This window comes from Pelecanus crispus, chromosome 3 (assembly GCF_030463565.1).
Source record: "Pelecanus crispus isolate bPelCri1 chromosome 3, bPelCri1.pri, whole genome shotgun sequence".
Lineage (NCBI taxonomy): Eukaryota > Metazoa > Chordata > Aves > Pelecaniformes > Pelecanidae > Pelecanus > Pelecanus crispus.
Genome location: NC_134645.1, coordinates 129,293,981 through 129,312,810, shown reverse-complemented (window position 1 = coordinate 129,312,810; position 18,830 = coordinate 129,293,981). Strand labels below are relative to the sequence as shown.

Genomic DNA, 18,830 nt, shown 5'->3' with positions numbered 1-18,830 from the left:
TGCTGAGCCTTTGGGCTGGGCTTGGAGAACCTGTTAGAACATGGGATGATGGGGTCACAAGTAAACACACTGCACACACCAGAGTTACATCTCCTTTTTTTCTCTTTTTAATTATTGAGAGGAGGGGATGACAGTTGGGTTAGACAGTTGAGAAGCTGCTCCCAAAGCCACCGTGGTGCCTCCTCTTCCCCAGAATCTTCCTCTGCGGCTCCTATTTCCCCTTCCAGCCGGGAGGGATGCAGCAGTAGTACTTGCAGTCGGAGGAGAAGGACCAGACGTCCGCCTTGGTGCACTTGCTGGAGCAGTACCCCACCTTGGGGCAGTGCTTCCTAATCTGCCCGTAGCCTGCAAAGGGGAGAGAGAGGGAGAGTGCTTGGGTCAGGACAGGTGCCTCTGTGCCCCGCTGTCACCTGCTCCCATCACCTCCAGGTGTAAGCGTGGCAGTGGTCAGACGGATGAGACCCTGCTCGTAGGGATGTCCTGCTCCATTCTCCCACACGTCCACATTGCTGCCCAAGCCCACCCCCAAAGCTGGCAGGGACCTTCAAGAGCACAAGCTGGAGAAACTCCTCATGCATCCCTCTCCTCCCAGCTGGTGACTGCAGAGCCAGTTGATGACCGCGGTGCAGTTTGGGAAAGAGATGCTCCCAAGGAGAGCAGATTTCTTGCCCACATTGAGAGACACCCCAAAAGCAAAGTTCATAAAAAATGCTCATCTATTTAAGTTCATAAAGATGCTCATCTGTGCAAGTTCATAAAGATGCTCATCTGTGTGCATGCGTGTTTCCTTGTCTTGTAGCTCTCCTTAAGGGGTAGGATCAGTGTTCTCAGAGCAAAACAGAAGAAGTCACATCAAGCTGATTTCAAAAGCTTAGCTGTCCACTCAGGTCTTTGTACTTATATCATGCTTTAAAAAATTATCCTCTTACTCAGAAAAAGCTGAAAGGATGCTGCAAAGGTCTTGAAATTGGCCCCAGAGCAGCACCAAATATTCACCACTGGTGGCCCACCAAAAGTGGGCCAAGTGACAGACTTGGCCCAGGTAGATGAGAATTGATATCTGAAGGGGGTTTCTAATGCCTGTCTGGGTGATCTCAGCCCTGAATCCTCTTTTGACTCTTGCAGAGGGATCAGAATACCTCCGAGTCTCAGAAACAGGCGTAAGCAGCAATAGCTACGTCACATCAGCAAATCAAACATGCCCAGGACTGAGCCTTGACACAGAAATCAAGTTGCACAGAAGAGTCCCTTCTGGTACTCTGAAACTCTCTGAGTCCCCAGGAGAAGTGGCCACATCCAGACTCTTGTTTGGTAATTGTCTGGCCTGGGCTCACTCCTAAACTGGATACTGGAGTTTTAACCTCAGTTATTCCTACACAAATCCTCTGAGGTGCTCCTTATGTCATTGTCCCTTGAAAGGAGTCATTAAAGTACCTGGCCAGATTATAGCAGTCACCTCAGATGGTAATAACTATATTTTCAAGAGCTACAGTTACTTTAAAAGAATCCCAGCTATTGTCAGCTCATCTCGCCCTAATTGCCATCTTACCTGGAGTGGCCAGGGAGATCAGTAGGAAGACAGCGAAGACAAGGTAGAGGAACCTCATGGCTGGAGTTGAGCTGGGATCTCAGCAAGGCTGGAGAGAGGAGAGTCGGGGAGAGCTCGAAGGGAGGAAGTGGTATACAGGGAGTCTACAGCTGTCGGGTTTTATAGAACGTTTCCCTGCGGAGTGGAGGATGCTGGGAAGACACGGGAATTCATCCAAGTCGTGCTATTTGTGACTGGACGTGCAGTGTGGCACGAGCACCAGAATTTCCCACGTGCACTCAAGTGTGCTGGCAGCCACCTCCTTCTCCCAGGTCTGGTTACCCAACATCAGGATTTCAGCACGCTGGCTTTGATGGGAGCACAAATGAATAGGGGCTGTCGACAGCAGAGTTGTTAGGACTGATGGGTCAGAGGGACCTGATGGAGATCTGCAGCGATAGTGATGAGGGGAGAACAAGATCAGTATCACAGGGTTTCAGGCCTTTCCCAACCTCTGGCAGAGATGCAACTGCGTGCAATAGGGCTGAAATGTGGACACAATGCATCGATAAATCTCCCTCCATTGTCCACACTGGTCACCATGTGGGGCTGTTGGCTTGGAAAGGCCCCGTGTTCCCATCCCCGCTTGTGAAGGGAACCATGTCTGAGAAATCTCTCTGATAAATTTAGCAAACATCATGTTCAGTGTAGTCTCTTTTGTCGTCCCCTCTCACCTCTCTGATGGATGGGCAGGAGCACTGGGGCTGAGAGCTCCCAGGAGCCTGGATGAGCTGACCACTTGCAGACACTTTGATCATCACGTCTTCCTCACAAACTCTCCAGACAGATCTGGGGTTTCAAACATGAGCAGAGCTCTGCAAAGGAACTTTTCCAGCCTCAGTTCACTGGGCTGTTTAATAGCTTTGTAAACAGCCAGAAAAAAGAGGTGACTGGTGAAGGGACAGAAGCTGCTGCTGGTGCAATATTACTGAATACCATCAAACCTAAATCTGCAAAGGGCAGCAGAAGGATCTTACAACATTGAGCAACGGGGCAGCAAAATGTTGAATGCTGAATCAGTGTCAGTTAGCTTAAGGTTGTGAATTTGGAAAAATATATAATCTCTGTGCAAATGATGGGTCTGAATTACTGCCCTGGTTTCAGCTGAGATAGAATTAATTTTCTTCCTAGTAGCAGGCATAGTGCTGTGATTTGGATTTAGTAGGAGAAGAATGTTGATAACACACTGATGGTTTAGTTGTTGCTAAGTACTGCTTACACCAGTCAAGGACTTTTCAGCTTCCCATGCTCTGCCAGATGCACAAGAAACTGGGAGGGGGCACAGCCAGAAGAGTTGATCCCAACTGGCCCAAGGGCTATTCCATACCATATGGCGTCATGCTCGGTATAGAAACTGAGGGGGGTTGGCCGGGGAGCAGCGATCGCTGCTCGGGAACTGGCTGGGTATTGGTCGGCGGGTGGTGAGCAATTGCATTGTGCATCACTTGCTTTGGATATTATTATTACTATTATTGTTATATTGTTATTATTACTACTACTATTTTACTTTATTTTATTTCAATTATTAAACTGTTCTTATCTCAACCCAGGAGTTTTCTCACTCTTACTCATCCAATTCTCTCCCCCATCCCACCGGGGCAGGGGGAGTGAGCGAGCGGCTGCGTGGTGCTGAGTTGCTGGCTGGGCTAAACCACGACAATTACCTAAAGCCATTTAGGACAGAGATTTGGGGGTCCTTGAAGAGAGTGCTCCAAAAATAGCAGATAAGAACCAAAAAATGGAAAATTGTACCTTAAGAAATTTTAAGAAAGTTATTAAGACAAGAGAAAACGTTGCAACACTGCATCAATCTGTGGGGTATTGCACTGTGGTTTGTGCACTGCTCATGTCCCCATCCCTGATGGCCTACAGTATGGCAAGAAGAGGTTAAAAGAAAGGTGGCAGAGCTGGGAACTTGTTTCCATAAAATTAAATATGCTAGCACTCTTCAGCTGAAGGAAGAAACATTATTGGAGGTGTATCATAAAGCTGTAAAAATTTGAGAGGCCTAAGGAAGAGAGAACTATGGCTCTCCAATTTTCGTAACCCAAGAAATAGATGGAATGCAACAGTAAATCTGGCATTTATCAAAAAAGTAACCAAAAAAAGTCCTCTTTCGCCTGAAACATGGGACTTGTTCCAGAAGTTCAAGAAGGCAAAATGTATTGAAAGGACAAATGTATTGGAAAAGCAACTTATAAATTAATGAAGCAGGTACAAATTAAAAAATTAGATAGAAAACCTTCTTGAGGAAGCCACCAAACTTCATGTTACTGGAGGGTTGGGAGTTTTACCAAGTGAAAACTTGGACTCCATCCCAGGCACTTGCTTCTGCCCAAACCAGGCTCTGCACTCTGATTTGGCTCAGCCTTACATTCCTGTCTGTGATCTTATTTGACTACAGAAACTGAGTAAAAGTAAGGGTGAGGGGACTGTGCACCTCGTCTGCTTCATCAGCCCTATTTCTAAGTGTTGTTCTCAGGAGTTTGGTCATTTTTTAAGACCTTCAGCAATGGTGTTTCCACATACCCCCCATTCAATCCTTTCTGCTGCTGTACAATCCTGTCATTGCAAAGGCTTTCCTATATCTCAAGCGAGGACCTCTCGTTGTGACTGGAGTCACTGACTTCTCACCCTGGCAACCAAAACCAGACCACACCTTTCCATGCATTGCATTTGTGGATTTGAGGACTTTTGTGTTTTTCATGTCTTCTCTTTCCTCATCATCATTATTCCACTTGCTTCAGTCTTTTCTTACAGGTCACATCTTGGCCTCCTGTCATTTTCTGAGCTCCCTTCAGCCCTGGCACTGCTTTCTTGAAGCACGGCATGCAAAATTGGATGGATGCACTTCTAAGGGCTGCACGGTGCAGTGGGTACATCCCGTGTCTTACAAACTCAGCTTTTGTTTATACTTGTAGGACAATTAGTGCTGGTTTCCCAACACCATGCCATCGCTCATTTGTGCCTACCTATGATCTACTGCAACCCAAATTTTCCCTGCAGAACTGCCATACAGCCAGAAACTCCTTGTTCTGTATTCTCCAGCTAATTATTCTTGTCTGTATAGACAAGGTAGCTTTCCCTATTACTTAATTATATTTTTTTCATTATCTCTTTAGCATGAGAATATCCACTGGAATGCTAATCCTGTCCTCTAATGCTTCGCAGTCCCTTTCAACTTCTTATTTGTGAATTTAGTAAGCACACTCTCTAGACAACCATGAAAATTATTAGGTAGGATAGCACTGGACTCATAACAGATCAGATGTGGTGTGGCAATCCAGTACCTTACCTTCATTTACATATTTGCCTACGTCCCCTTTAATCAGCATCATAATCCTTTTTGAAGGATTTCAGGCAAAATACCCAAATAGGTCTTGGGCCAAATGGATGTGATAAAAATCAGGCCAAGTGCAAAGTCCTTCACCGGGGTCAGACCAATCCCCAAGAACAACACAGGCTGGGGGGTGAAGGGATGGAGAGCAGCCCTGCGGAGAAGGACTTGGGGGTGCTGGGGGGTGAAAAGCCGGACACGAGCCGGCAATGTGCTCATGCAGCCCAGAAAGCCAAGCCCATCCTGGGCTGCATCCCCAGCAGCGTGGCCAGCGGGGCGAGGGAGGGGGCTCTGCCCCTCTGCTCCGCTCTGCTCAGCCCCCCCTGGAGCCCTGCGCCCAGCTCGGGGGCCCTCAGCACCGCACAGACAGGGACCTGTTGGAGCGGGGCCAGAGGAGGCCACAGAAATGGTCCGAGGGCTGGAGCAGCTCTGCTCTGAGGCCAGGCTGGGAGAGCTGGGCTTGTGCAGCCTGGGGAAGAGAAGGCTGCGGGGAGACCTTCCTGCGGCCCTGCACTGCTGGAAGGGGGCCTGTAGGAAGGATGGGGACAGGCTTTTTAGCAGTGACTGTAGTGATAGGACAAGGCGTAATGGTTTTAAACTAAAAAAGGGTAGATTCAGAGTAGACATAAGGAAGAAATTTTTTACACTGAGGGTGGTGAGGCACTGGCACAGGTTGCCCAGAGAGGTGGGAGATGCCCCATCCCTGGCAACATCCCAGGCCAGGTTGGACGGGGCTCTGAGCACCCTGCTCTGGTTGAAGCTGTCCCTGCTCATGGCAGCAGGGTGGACTACATGACCTTTGAAGGTCCCTTCCAACCCAAACCATTCTGTGATTCTATGAAAATGTTGCAGAGTTTGTATGTTTGGGGGAGACCCTTCCGTAACCTCACTGCCAGTGCACTGGTTGGGGATGGATGCATCCTGAAAACTATTCCCCGTGATGGAACTGATGCCCTAGTATTGTCCATTGTGTCTGTGTCTTGCAGACAGTGTCCAGAGCTTATCAGAAAGGTGCCCAGAATTAATTAATGCACCTCTGGGGAGCAGTTCTTCTGTCAGCAACCCTGGCTGGCGCTGGGTCAAGCAGAGCTGTGCCCAGTGGTACTGGCAGCGGAGTCCTGGCAGCCGGATCTGGGGGAGGGGGAATTGCCCCTGTGTGTCCGGGTTGGTGAAAGCGGACGGTGAGTGGCGAGGAGAAGCCCACTGGAGCATGGACCTGGCTGCCAGGTGCCTTTGTGAGTGGGACCAGTGGGTCGGGGTGACATTGCACACCCTGGCAAGCAAACACCACCTCTTTGGAGATGGGTTTGCTCAAGTTTCTCCTCCTGCTGTGCCACTCATGGAAGGAGTCCCTCTATAAAACCCAGGGCCTCCAAGGTCCCCCACTGTGGCCATCTCAGACCTGCTTTGCCCCCGGTCTGCTGAGATCTCTGCTGGCCTCCAGGCATGAGGGTGCTCTGCGTGGTCTTTGCTGTGCTCCTGCTTTTCTCCTTGGCCACCCCAGGTAAGACAGCAATGCACGGAGGGGAGAAAGCAAGGCTGACCCCAGAGGCTGGGAGTATGGGTGCCTGTCCCCTCTCCAGCCTTTGTGCTTTGGGGTGGAGGGAGGTGGTTCATCTCACCCAGCTTTGGCAGTGGAGATCAGCTACCTGCAGCAGGCTCTGGCTGCAGCTCATGCAACCGGTTTGGGATGAGGTGAGCGCTGCACTGCAAATGCAAATGCCTGTGTCTCGTGCTCATGGAAAGGGATCTTGCCAGCAAGCTGCAGTACTGACAAAAGCAGAGAGATCATTTTTAAGAGTCCAGTGGCCTCCCACCTCAATGGGGACAGAAAGCATGGGTCCCATCCTACGTGGGTTTAAGCCCAAAGGTACCCTGTGCGTCAGTACCACCCTGGAGCCAGCAAGGAGAAAACCTTTGGGGCTCTGCTCTCCTACGGTATCTTATAACCCAACTTTCTCTCCCTCGCATCGCAGGGTATGGGCAGCCTAAGGGCACTTGTGGCGGGTACTGTTCCTACCTGTGCGCCAAAAGGGACGAGTGGACTTTCAGCCAGTCCTGCGGGAAGATGTACTGCTGCATCCCCCCACCCAAAAAGGGAAAGTGATTGCAAAAGGGTCCAGCCGCGGAGGAAGAGCAGCACTCGCGGTGGGGCTTGCAGCGCTGTATTCACGGTGTGACAGAGACGGTGTTCACGGCTTTGAAGTAAAGATGGGCAGATATGATTTCTGTGTGCTGTGTGGTTCATTCACCTCCTGGGAGGGCAGTGCCAGGAGAGGTTCTGCAGCCAGACCTCCCTGAACCATGATCACGACACACATCTGACAGCTCTGGACATTTCTGACAGACCCATGACACCAAAATGACACGCTGGAAGAGAAGAGGCTTTGGGATTTTGCCATTGCTTTAAAGCAGGGTGGTGACTGATCGCCTAATGTCGTGTCTCCTGCCTCCACAAGTTGAATCCCAGTTCAGTTTTAGGGAACACAACAGCCCCCAATGCCCCATGGGTCCCATTCAACCTCTGCGCTGGGGACCTCAGTCCCATTTCGGGGGTAGAGACCAGAGGCAAACAGCCACCACCTTCCCCTTGCACCCCCAAAATCCCACTCCCGGGGTGCCTATAGAGCATCCTCATCACAGTGCAGCCTCTCAGGTTTTGTGGTCCCATGGCTGTCCTGGACAATTTAGCATAAAGCAGGTGACTTCTTAACGTAGCCTATGACCAGATTATTCCCTTGGGGGTCACCATTAATGGAAGAAAAAAGAAGGATTTCTTCAGTGTCCCCTTCCCTGCCACCTCCACTGCATGATAGACCACGCACTCCAGGCTTTCTGCAGGGGGACAGGGAGTGATCTGGTGTTGGGTGGCTCAGAGCATCCTGGCAAAGGGCAGGCAGACAAGCCTCAAGACCAGTATTGGAGGGTGAGATGTTTGTGTCAAAAAGGTTCAGCTCCCTGACTGGCTCATGGGACAGAAAAGCAGCCCTGTTCCTCTGAAGCCCTCCAGGAAACAGGATAAGTTTTCAGCCATGGGACCCTTCAAACCAGGAAAAAAAGCTGCTGCACTGCTATTTGTCGGACTGAAGGATGCTGTAAGTGAAGAGAGGAGACATAGACCTCGTCCTTGCAGAAAGATTGTTCAGTTTCTGCAGGGAGAAGGGCTGTGTCTCCTCTCTTCTGCAACATCCTCTGTGGTCAGCAGCGATCTCGGCGCTACAGGCAGTACACAGAGTTGGGGGGAAAAGTCATTTCTTCCTAAGGCTAATTTCTGTATTTGTTCAAAGCTCCTCTGATTGCCAGGGGAGTCTGAACACAGGGCGCCTTGCAGGCGTGTCTCTGCTGCCAGCCAGAGAGGTGTGTGTGTACATGTGCCTGTACGTACGACGTAAGGTGCTCCGAGGGGCTTGCTACCAACCACCACGTTCCAAATGACTGTGTGCCAGGCATTTTGGGGACAAACAGAAATAACCTAGTGAGCAGCTTTATGCTCCTCTATTTTATCCTTAGGACACAGGATAAATGTGATATCTGATAACTTTTAAAACCTTATCAGTTTAAAGACTAACCAAGGATACAGGAATCCTGATAAAGCTGTGGCAACGGTGGGACTTCTTATGGTATTTTTTGTGATAAGAGGAATAAGTCTCTTTCCAAACTCGGTGTGTACTGTGAGATACTGAGCGTGAGGGAGTTAACATCTAGTCCACGGGGGCTGAGATCAGGCAGGGTTAGGCAGCAGGTAAATGTCACACTTGATACAGGATGACCCATCAAAAGCTACAGACTTGTCTTCGAAGCAGTAATTTGTCAAGTTTCATCTGACCCCAGATAACAGAGTATGAAAGAAGAAAAACTCACCTAAAACACCTATGAGCTGGTGAGAAGGCTGCATAGACATGTGGGGTTGAAACTTTGATAAAATAATAAAAATTGCAAAAGGAAACACTGAACAACAACAACAACAACAAAAACCCTTTACTGTTTCTTTCCCATTTTTCCACAAGAAAAAAAATAAGAATGGTGTGAGGAGAGTGAAAAGAAAAGCCACGTGAAAGTGAATGAACTGCAAAATGGGTTTTTGAAGTGGTGTCTCTTGCTCTGCTGCATCTCCAGCTTTCAAATGTTTCTGCAGCTAAAGAAAGTTTCTGACACCAGTAGCTTATTTTGAATTTCTGTTGTTAGGAGAATGACTGTTCCCCTCTGTAACTGCATCTATCATCTGCAGCTGTGTAACCTCCTGGGGCACTTTGCTATGGCCTCCTGGGGAGCAGAGGGACCCTCCAACTGCACTAAGCAACAGGAGGAAAGGCATGGGTCCTGTTTTGGGGGTTTCAGCTTGGAATTTGACATGGGTATAATGAAAGGAGAGGAGGGAGACAGGCTTCCTTCATCTTCAGATCTCACCTCTTTTATTGGCAGAAAGTTGGACCTGGAATCCCCAAGAGGAACACAGTGCTCCCTGCAGTAGCGAAGCTCTCAACACAAAAAATGTGTTTTTTTTCCTAAAAAAGAGGCAGAAGGAAATTGCCTGGCCTCTTCTGCCCAGGTGCCCTGAATGCTAACCCTGCATTTCGCAGCCGCAGAAGTTGCACATGTTGAAATTTGCGGGTTCATCCACTGCAACTGGCTCTTCCCTCCACTGACCGCAGGAGCAGGGAAGGCAGGTGGGATGCAGCTCTCTTACACAGAACAGCTGGCGTTTCATACGCATGCACTTTGTAATTATATTAAATATGGTTTTTGCTTTTTCACCTCTTTCAGAACAGCGGTGCAGCTATCTAGCATTTCCACAGTGAAAGGCACTCAAAAGAAAAAGAAGCTGTGTTTGTCCTGTCCTGAAAACCAGGAAATGTCCAAAACTTCGCTGGGCCGCTCATTTCCTCTTGCAATGGTAGAGCATCTTGCAGATGCTATGGATTCATCATCATAAGAAGTGAGTGAGGAGCAGGGAGCTGGGGACACCACCTGCTTACAGCAAATGTTTTGGCTGCAAAAGTGTTGTCTCTGTTGTGTGGAAATGCTATTTGTCAGAGTTTTCTTCACCAAAGGAAAGCAAAAAGCCCCTCTGTGAATGGCATCCAAGAGATTCTCATGGGCTGCCTTTGGAGGCAAGCCAGGAGCTGACAGGAACAAAAATTTGACTGGTCTCTTGTAAAGATGGCCAATGATAACAGCATAATTTTGGTAGGAAACTTTTTGATCACAAAGGCTGTTATTCCAGGACCAGATAGAAATCATAAGATTGCAGAGAGCACTTCAACCAGTCTTATGGTTCTATGATTCTAGACTATTATTCTTAATACTCTATGATTCTATGATTTACACACAGTGAAAGCAGGGAGGAGAGAGGTACTGGTGATGACATGTACAAAAGAAAAAAAGTAAAAATGGTAGGGACTGTGCTCTGGTGTCTGAGAAATCTGTGATAACAGACTGGCATTATGAGAAAGAAAAATTCAGCTATTACACCAACAAGAGGTGCTTTCCAGGGCTAAACCTTCCTCTTGGCATCATAGAATCATAGAATCATTTAGGTTGGAAAAGACCTTTAAGATCATCCAGTCCAACCATTAACCTACCATTACTAAGTCCACCACTAAACCAATTAAGGGTAGAGTAGCAATTTCATGTTTCCTGGCTTGGTGGCTGGATTATTTTTAATGAAAGTAAAAACTAGGAATCATTAAGGATCTCTAAGATCATCAGTCCAACCCTCAACCCAACACCCCCATGCCTACTAAACCATGTCCCGAAGTGCCACATCTACCCGTTTTTTGAACACTTCCAGGGATGGTGACTCCACCACCTCTCTGGGCAGCCTGTTCCAATGCTTGACCACCCTTTCTGTGAAGAAATTTTTCCTGATATCCAATCTAAACCTCCCCTGACACAGCTTGAGGCCATTTCCTCTCATCCTAAGCTGAGCATCCAAAAAGGACATGCAATCAAATGATATTGCATACGTGGAAGGTGCTTGTGGCAGTTTCAGGCTTTCAGAATAACGATGAGCAAAAGCATAGAGTCTAAAACAGTAACCCCCAACATCACACATTTTGCAGCATCGCACTGGAAGCGTGCTACTTGTTGCACATTGGACAGTGCTTTGGGCATGAAGGTGCAAGACAGGGTTGGAAGACACAGTGCTGTCTTCCCAGAATAGAGCTCTGGTACAGAGGATCTCAGAAACAGTCCCCAGACCTTGTCTTGGAGGACATTAGTTGCCCAGAAGTGAATTTCTTGGACAAAGGTATCCAAGTGTGAACAGATGTCCAAGAAAAAGAGAAAACATATCTTCCCTAGTGTGGTCAGTCACCATGACTGCTAAAGATAGGGTCTCTTTCTAATTTCAGTCTGTTCATATTATAAATTCTAGCTATGCCAAGAAGGTTTATGTCCTGGAAAGCACCTTTTATTGGAGAAGTAGCTGAATATTTATACCTTACAAAGCCAGTACTGATAAATTACTGCCTTACGGTATTTTCCTATGTTTACAGGGAGAAAACACCAGCTACAGGCTCACTGACCTAGCAGTAGGAGACAAAGACATAGCAAGTGATTTCACAGTACTGCCTTTGGCATGCTAAATAACAGAGAAACAGCACTCGGTTCTGACTAACATACTGGGCTTGGTTCAAAGTTTTACCCTGGGAAAGCTGCTCTGCAGCACAGATCATATGGTACTTAACTCCACATCTTTGCAGGAGCAACAAGGGATGAAAAGGCCACTACTTTTGTGCTTAATTTCAATAAGGGAGCTACATAAAAATGGAGAAATTGCTAAAAAGAAGACAAAAGGGACAGCTAAAAGAGTTAAATCCTTGCAAAAAGATTCTTTGCAAGCACCATGGGAGTTGTTTAAGGCCACTATATTGGAGACTTGGAGAAAATGTATGACACCTATTAAAAAAAGCCCTGAGAAAGAGCAAAAGGAAAAGGTCATAGCAGAACAGTGGGATGAGGGAGGTTGTTAGAAAGAAGCAGCTGAAATTGTGTCCAAACACGGAAAATAAGAAAGATAATAAACTGTGCCTGACAAAGTGTAAAACACAATAAGGCAACTCAGCAGAGAATTGCAGGAAGAACTTGCAAAAGGCAAAGAAACCTCTTAAAATAAGTCTTTTTTTTTCCCAAACACATCAGGAACAGGAAGCCTGATGAAGAGCGTGTAGGGCAGGAGATGGTCAGAGCAGTAAAGCTAATAAAAGCTAAGGCCACCCCATGGAAGCTAGATGAAATATTTGCGGCTGCCTTCACCTGGCAAGAAAGAAGGGAGGTCTTCATGCTGAACTCCCCTTTGTGGGGACTGGTCAAAGGACTTCTCTTAAATGTAAAGGAGGTACAAGAGAGGAAATAAGCAGCAACACATCACCAGCACCCAGAACTTTTTCCCCCCAAAATCCTAAGGATGAAATTCAAGGATGAAATAGCTGCCCTCCTTACTGCAGCATGTGATCTATTGCTTAAACAAGATTTACTGTGTGAAGATGGGGAGATGCTAATGTTATGAAAAAAAAAAACCCTTAAAAAGTCCTACAGGACTGTAAGCCAGGATTGGACCAGTTGTAAGTATAATAACATGGCAAAAAAACCCAGAGGAAAATCCTGTCCTAAAAACCTGCTAGAGCTCCCTGAACAAGGCAGCAGACTTGAGGACTAGAGAGATTGGGATGTGGGAAGCTGGGACCAGCACTACAGGGCTGTAGCTGCAGGAGAGGGAGGTCATGGGGAGCACTGCGGGGAGTCACTGCTGGGGCTACAGTGGTAAATTTGATCATAAAAGATCTGGAAAAGGGGTTGAATGGCAAGATAGCAAAATCTGCTACTGGCGCTGCATTGTTCAGTGTAATAAAGGTGATGGCTGCAGAAGGACCTCACTGGTTTGAGTGGCTGGCTCGTAAACTGGCTGATGAAATTCAGTGCAGATCAATGTAGAGTGATGCACATAGGAAAAATCAAATTAATTTTATATGTCGAATGAATGGCTCTGTGTTGGTTGTTTCATTGCCCAGTAGAGACCAGGAATGCAAGTAAGGAAAACAAGAGAGAACAGGGAACAGCATCATTACACTGTATTGCTTGATAAATCTTCAGAATTTTAGACTGAAATTTTGGGACCCTTTATTTGCTTTTTGATTTTTCCATTTCAGGGAGAAAGTGTTTGCTTCCTTTTAATGACAGCTGATATGCCCGTACAAGAAGAGGGAAGAATTGGAGGCACCGAGACTCCTATGTGCCATTTGGAGAGTGAAATCTGAGATCTGGTGAGCCTTCAGCCTCCCTCTTATCGGGGAAGCATCAACTAGAAAAAGCCCTGATGGGTCATTGCTTTGCTATTTATACAAACTGCACTCAACCAGAAAGGTCCACGTCCCGATGCAAAAAAAAAGCCAATGCAGGCTCTGCCCCGATTGCTGTCTGCGATTATACGTAGGTACGAGTGACAGAGAAGCAGATGGGCATATTAACACGAATCATTGGACCAGACGTTTTCATTATGCCTGGTGTTCCTCTCTCTTCCAGGGCAGATGTACTGACTGTCACTACAAGAAAAGACAGATCTTTAAAATGTATAGCACCAGGCAATATGGTAACTCCAGATTTGTGTGGAAAGTGGTTTTTTGCTGCTCCATGCAGCTTGTTTCCTTTAAAATGTTTCTGCAGAAGTCATTATATTTCACTGAAAATAAGATATAGAGGAAAGCAGTGGGGGAAAAAAAAAAATCTTACAGACAGGATCCAATCTATTATCACCCTGCAGCTTCCAGAAGCAGGGCTCAGAAAAACACCCTTTCTTTTGGAACTGCAATTTATGAAGCTGTTTTAATTGGTACTTACCATAATTTCTTGAGTTACTCTAGCTGCCGGATATGAAAGGCAAAGAGTTTTTCCCAAAATACCTGTCCTTTCAAGATGCAGAACACCATGAAAGCTTCACAAGAGGGGTGAATACATGACTGCATTAAAGTGATGTGGTTTTAGATGAAAAATGAAAGCAATTCATGATCACTTAATTATTCCACTCCTGCACATGCCCTAGTGTAGTCTGTAAATATGAGGGTATCTCTGCTTTGCCACTGAAAAATATGGTTTCTTTTCCAGATTTGTCTGAACCCCTGTGAACCCCAAGTCTTAAGGCCCCTCACTTTTTTTGCTTTTCTTACTAAATTCACTGGTCAAAGAAAATGTGTTAGAAGGGAAATACAGATGATGACTGAGGAGAGATCCTCTGCTGAAATAGTGAGAATTTCCACAATGACTTCAGGGTACCAAGGCACATGGGTGATTCAAGACTTGCAAAATACTTGGGCTCACATACACCAAATCAAGTCCTGGATCAGCGGCATAGAGAACATCCTAAAAGACATTATTAATAGTGGCTTGATTTTACAACATAGGGAACTACAGTTTCTCCAGAGTTGGCAAGAAGGTATTTTGACACACCAAAGTTCACTGGGAGGTCAGACCGGATGCTGTTGGAGGTACGTTAGGTTCCCCAAATTGTTCCTCTTCTAGGAACAACAGAGTGGGAAAACCAAACAGGCAGCTTGCAGCCCCTTTTCTAGTCTGAAATCTGCAGAGATTTTGGTTATGCATTTCTCTTCATGTTTCCATTTATCCATTCCCCATCCAAGGTACACAGAGGTCATGGGAAATGGTATTGGCTCTATTCAAGCTGGCTACGTATTTACTGGAAGAGAAGGAGGCAGAAGCTTGCCATGGGCCAGCGTGGGTTTATCATGCTTGCAGGTAGCTCCTTGAACACCTTCATGTCCTGGTTTAACCCCAGCCAGCAACCAAACCCCACACAGCTGCGCGCTCCCTTCCCCCGCAGTGGGATGGGGGAGAGAATTGGAAGAGTAAAAGTGAGAAAACTCATGGGTTGAGATAAAGACAGTTGCATAGGTAAAGCAAAAGCCACGCACACAAGCAAAGCACACCAAGGAATTCATTCACTCCTTCCCATGGGCAGGCAGGGGCTCAGCCATCTCCAGGAAAGCCGGGCTCCATCACACGTAACGGTGACTTGGGCAGACAAACGCCATCACTCCCAATGTCCCCCCTTCCTCCTTCTCCCCCAGCTCCATGTGCTGAGCGTGACGCCATGGGGTGTGGGACATCCCTTGGGTCAGCTGGGCTCAGCTGTCCCGGCCGTGTCCCCTCCCAGCTCCTTGTGCCCCCCAGCCTGCTCGCTGTGGGGTGGGGTGAGAGGCAGCCGAGGCCTTGGCTCTGTGCAAGCACTGCTCAGCAACAGCTGAAACATCCCCGTGTTATCAGCACAAACCCAACACACAGCCCCACACCAGCTACTGTCAAGAAAATTAACTCTGTCCCAGCCAAAACCAGCACACTTCACCAACTGCTGGTCATTACTGGGTGGTCTCTCAGAGCTCCCTTTTAGGTCCCTCTAGCTACATTTTTCACTTTCATCAATCCCTGCTTTGTTTCATTGTGTTCCCTTAGAATTCTTGGGTTCCTCCAGCCCTGTGGACCTTTCTCCCCAAAATCCAAGGACACCTTCAGACACCAGAAGATTTCAGTAGACCTGCACATTACCAGCACTCATAAAACCACAGCTAGGACACAGGAACATGAAACAGGACATCATTAAAAGGACACGTAGACAATGACTCTATTTTCTATATGGAAGGTACCTACAGAGACTCCATAGGCTGAGACAGTCATTGTAGCAGAAAAGGCTGCTGCAAATAGCCCCTTTACAGACCCTGCTAGGGCTGCTGTATGCCCACAGCAGGCACCCATGGATGACTCCACTAGATGCTCTTGTTAAGTGGTCTCAGCAGAGAAACCTTTGAGAACTAGGGGGTATGAACGATGCTCTCCCAAAGATCCTTCTAGAGAAGGTCTCTGGGAGATGCTGAAGGGAGTGTGAAATGCTGCACCCATCCATTCCTGCTCATTACTCTGTCATGGTAACAACAGTCTTTCCAGGATCTCAGATGGATACTGATTTTTTTGAGCCGCAGGACTGAACAAGGCTCTCTCCCACACATGAGACCCCTGGGGTTTGCTGCGAGGCTCAGTGGGGAAATGGACACCCAGAACAGTGTTATTCCAACCAGACCATTGACTGAATTCACTGTGGGAAACAGAGAGGAAAACTCCATGCGTTTAGCACTTCTGTTACGCATTTTGTGCAAAAAGAAGAGTGAGACATGCAGCTAATGGGCCTTTTGAGCTGGGCTTGGAGAACCTGTCCTAATGCTCTGCACGTGATCATGGGAAACAAGTAACCATACTGCACACACCAGAGTTACATCTCCTTTTTTTCTCTTTTTAATTATTGAGAGGAGGGGATGACAGTTGGGTTAGACAGTTGAGAAGCTGCTCCCAAAGCCACCGTGGTGCCTCCTCTTCCCCAGAATCTTCCTCTGTGGCTCCTATTTCCCCTTCCAGCCGGGCGGGATGCAGCAGTAGTACTTGCAGTCGGAGGAGAAGGACCAGACGTCCGCCTTGGTGCACTTGCTGGAGCAGTACCCCACCTTGGGGCAGTGCTTCCTAATCTGCCCGTAGCCTGCAAAGGGGAGAGAGAGGGAGAGTGCTTGGCACAGGATAGGTGCCTCTGTGCCCCGCTGTCACCCGCTCCCATCACCTCCAGGTGTAAGCGTGGCAGTGGTCAGAAGGATGAGACCCTGCTCGTAGGGATGTCCTGCTCCATTCTCCCACACGTCCACATTGCTGCCCAAGCCCACCCCCAAAGCTGGCAGGGACCTTGAAGAGCACAAGCCGGAGAAACTCCTCGTGCATCCCTCTCCCCCCAGGGCCAGCTGATGACAGTGGTGCAGTTTGGGAAAGAGATGCTCCCAAGGAGAGCAGATTCCTTGCCCACATTGAGAGACACCCCAAAAGCAAAGTTCATAAAGATGCTCATCCATGCAAGACTGCACAGATGTCTTGCACCTCTCTTTTTAAGAGAGAGGATCAGTGTTCTCAGAGCAAAACAGCAAAAGCAACACCAAAGTAGCTTCAAAAATTTGAGTTGGTGTTCCAAAAAATGTGGAGAGTTTCACAGGTGGCACTTCCTGTATGTGTTAAAAGAGATTCAAGTGCCAAACACTAGGCACCAGGGTGGGAGACTTTTGGCCTAAAATATCTGGGAAATGATGTCCAGAGTGAGTGGATATTGGACTGGGAACCATTTTGAGTCCCAAACCTCCCTTCTGTTCGTTGTAGAGGGAGGCAAGAACCAGAACTGGAGGGATAACTGTCAGCACTGCACATTAAAAATGCGAGGGAACTGGACCTTGAAGATATACTCAGAACGGGTTTGACACAAAAGGTGGCACCATCTGAGCAGAGGAAACATCCAGGAGGCTGGTGCCTCTGAAAAAGACAGCCAGCACTCGCTTGGTACTCCATGGCTAAACTAATTACACCAGGGCCCAGCTCACCCTGACCTAGAAGGCGTCAAAGATGCCTATAACATCCTAAATGTGCCTCGTATAGTACTTTAAAGTGATTTTTTTTCTTTAAAGACTCATTTGTCTACACATAAACATAAAGCCCCATTTAAGACAACCTGGGGTAACCAAGTCATCTGTGCATTGCAGGAGACCAGCACCCACCTGCACACCCAAAGGATGAGGCACATTTATGTGGGCAACAAAATCACAGCCTTTAAAGGCAATAGAGACCATGTTTGCTCAAGCTGCCTGTCAAGTACGGCCCACTCTGACCCTCATCACTCTGGTTCTCCCACCATTGTCCAGCTCACCTTCCAGTGCAATTCACCCTTACCTGGGACAGCCAAGGCGACCAGGAGGAAGACAGCGAAGACAAGGTAGAGGAACCTCATGGCTGGAGTTGAGCTGGGATCTCAGCAAGGCTGGAGAGAGGAGGGTTGGAAAGAGCCTGAGCTGGATGCTGCTGAGGATCCTCATATTTATAGTGCATTTCTGAGCAGAGAGGAGGTTTCTGGGGGAGGTCCTGTTGCTCACGGGACCTCTCATGGTTCACCGCACAGCACAACCACTGGCCCCTCCGCCCTGCACCTGGGTACGCTGGCAAAACCCTGCTCTCCCCAGATCTGGTATCAGTACCCAATTCAAATGAAAACCATTGAGTGTGACAGGAGCAAACGGTGAGTAGATAGATCTGCTGGGGCAGAGGGACCTCATAGGAAGTAAGATCAATATCAAAAGGGCTTCAGGCCTTTCTCAACCTTTGGCAGGGATGCAACTGCGTGCAATAGGGCTGAGCCCTGGCCACGATGCACTGATAACAGTTCTTCCATTGTCTAGACCTGTCACCATGAGGGGCTGGACAAGCTGAGAGGGGCCCTGGCCTTGGCTTGGGAAGGACCTGATGTCCGTGTATCACCCTCTTGGGAACCTTGACTGCAAAATCCCTCTGACAAATTTAGCAAACACTATGTTCAATGTAGCCTGTTCTGTTGTCCCCTTTCACCCCACTGATGGGCAGAAGCACTGGAGCTGAGAGCCTTTTCCCAGGAGCCTGGATGAGCCGACCACTTGCAGACACTTTGATCGTCACCTCTTCCTCACAAACCCTCCAGACAGCTCTGGGGTCTCAAGTGTGCTTAATTTCTGGGATGGAGATAGCCTGATCCCTGCTGCCAGGGGAGCTCTGATGCCGACAGAAGGTTATTCAGAGCAGTGAAACGAAAGCTGACTGCAAGGAGTCTGCAAGGCAGAAGGATCTCAGCACTGAGTGGCGGCGTAAGCTAACAGCAAACGAGACTCAGTGATGACAAACTTACTTCCACCTTCCAGGAAAGAGGTGCTCTCAAAGAGCACTTCAGAAAGTCACCTCGGTGTCCAGAGGCAGTCAGAAAGGAAAACTGAGTGTTAGGATTTGCTGGAATGGGCACTGACAAAAATCAGTGTGTGCCTGCAACAGTTTCGAGAGTACTCCATGCTGCAT

The 18,830-nt window shown here is 47.8% G+C and overlaps 3 protein-coding genes across 3 annotated transcripts; 1 reads left to right on the top strand and 2 right to left on the bottom strand.

Annotated features, from left to right (window-relative positions):
* Positions 1–211: 211 nt before the first annotated feature.
* LOC142593344 (cygnin-like) lies at positions 212–1,607 on the bottom strand. The gene is made up of 2 exons (XM_075708438.1): positions 1,550–1,607; positions 212–345 (listed from the first exon to the last, which is right to left on the bottom strand). The coding sequence occupies exons 1-2, from the start codon at positions 1,605–1,607 to the stop codon at positions 212–214; spliced, it is 192 nt and encodes a 63-aa protein (XP_075564553.1).
* A 4,764-nt stretch (positions 1,608–6,371) lies between these two features.
* On the top strand, positions 6,372–7,032 carry LOC142593356 (small basic protein 1-like). The gene is made up of 2 exons (XM_075708586.1): positions 6,372–6,429; positions 6,902–7,032. Exons 1-2 carry the CDS (start codon positions 6,372–6,374, stop codon positions 7,030–7,032), a joined length of 189 nt encoding a protein of 62 aa, XP_075564701.1.
* Positions 7,033–16,327: 9,295 nt separating this feature from the next.
* LOC142593343 (cygnin) lies at positions 16,328–17,742 on the bottom strand. Its single transcript, XM_075708437.1, has 2 exons — positions 17,685–17,742; positions 16,328–16,461 (listed from the first exon to the last, which is right to left on the bottom strand). The coding sequence occupies exons 1-2, from the start codon at positions 17,740–17,742 to the stop codon at positions 16,328–16,330; spliced, it is 192 nt and encodes a 63-aa protein (XP_075564552.1).
* Positions 17,743–18,830: the final 1,088 nt, after the last annotated feature.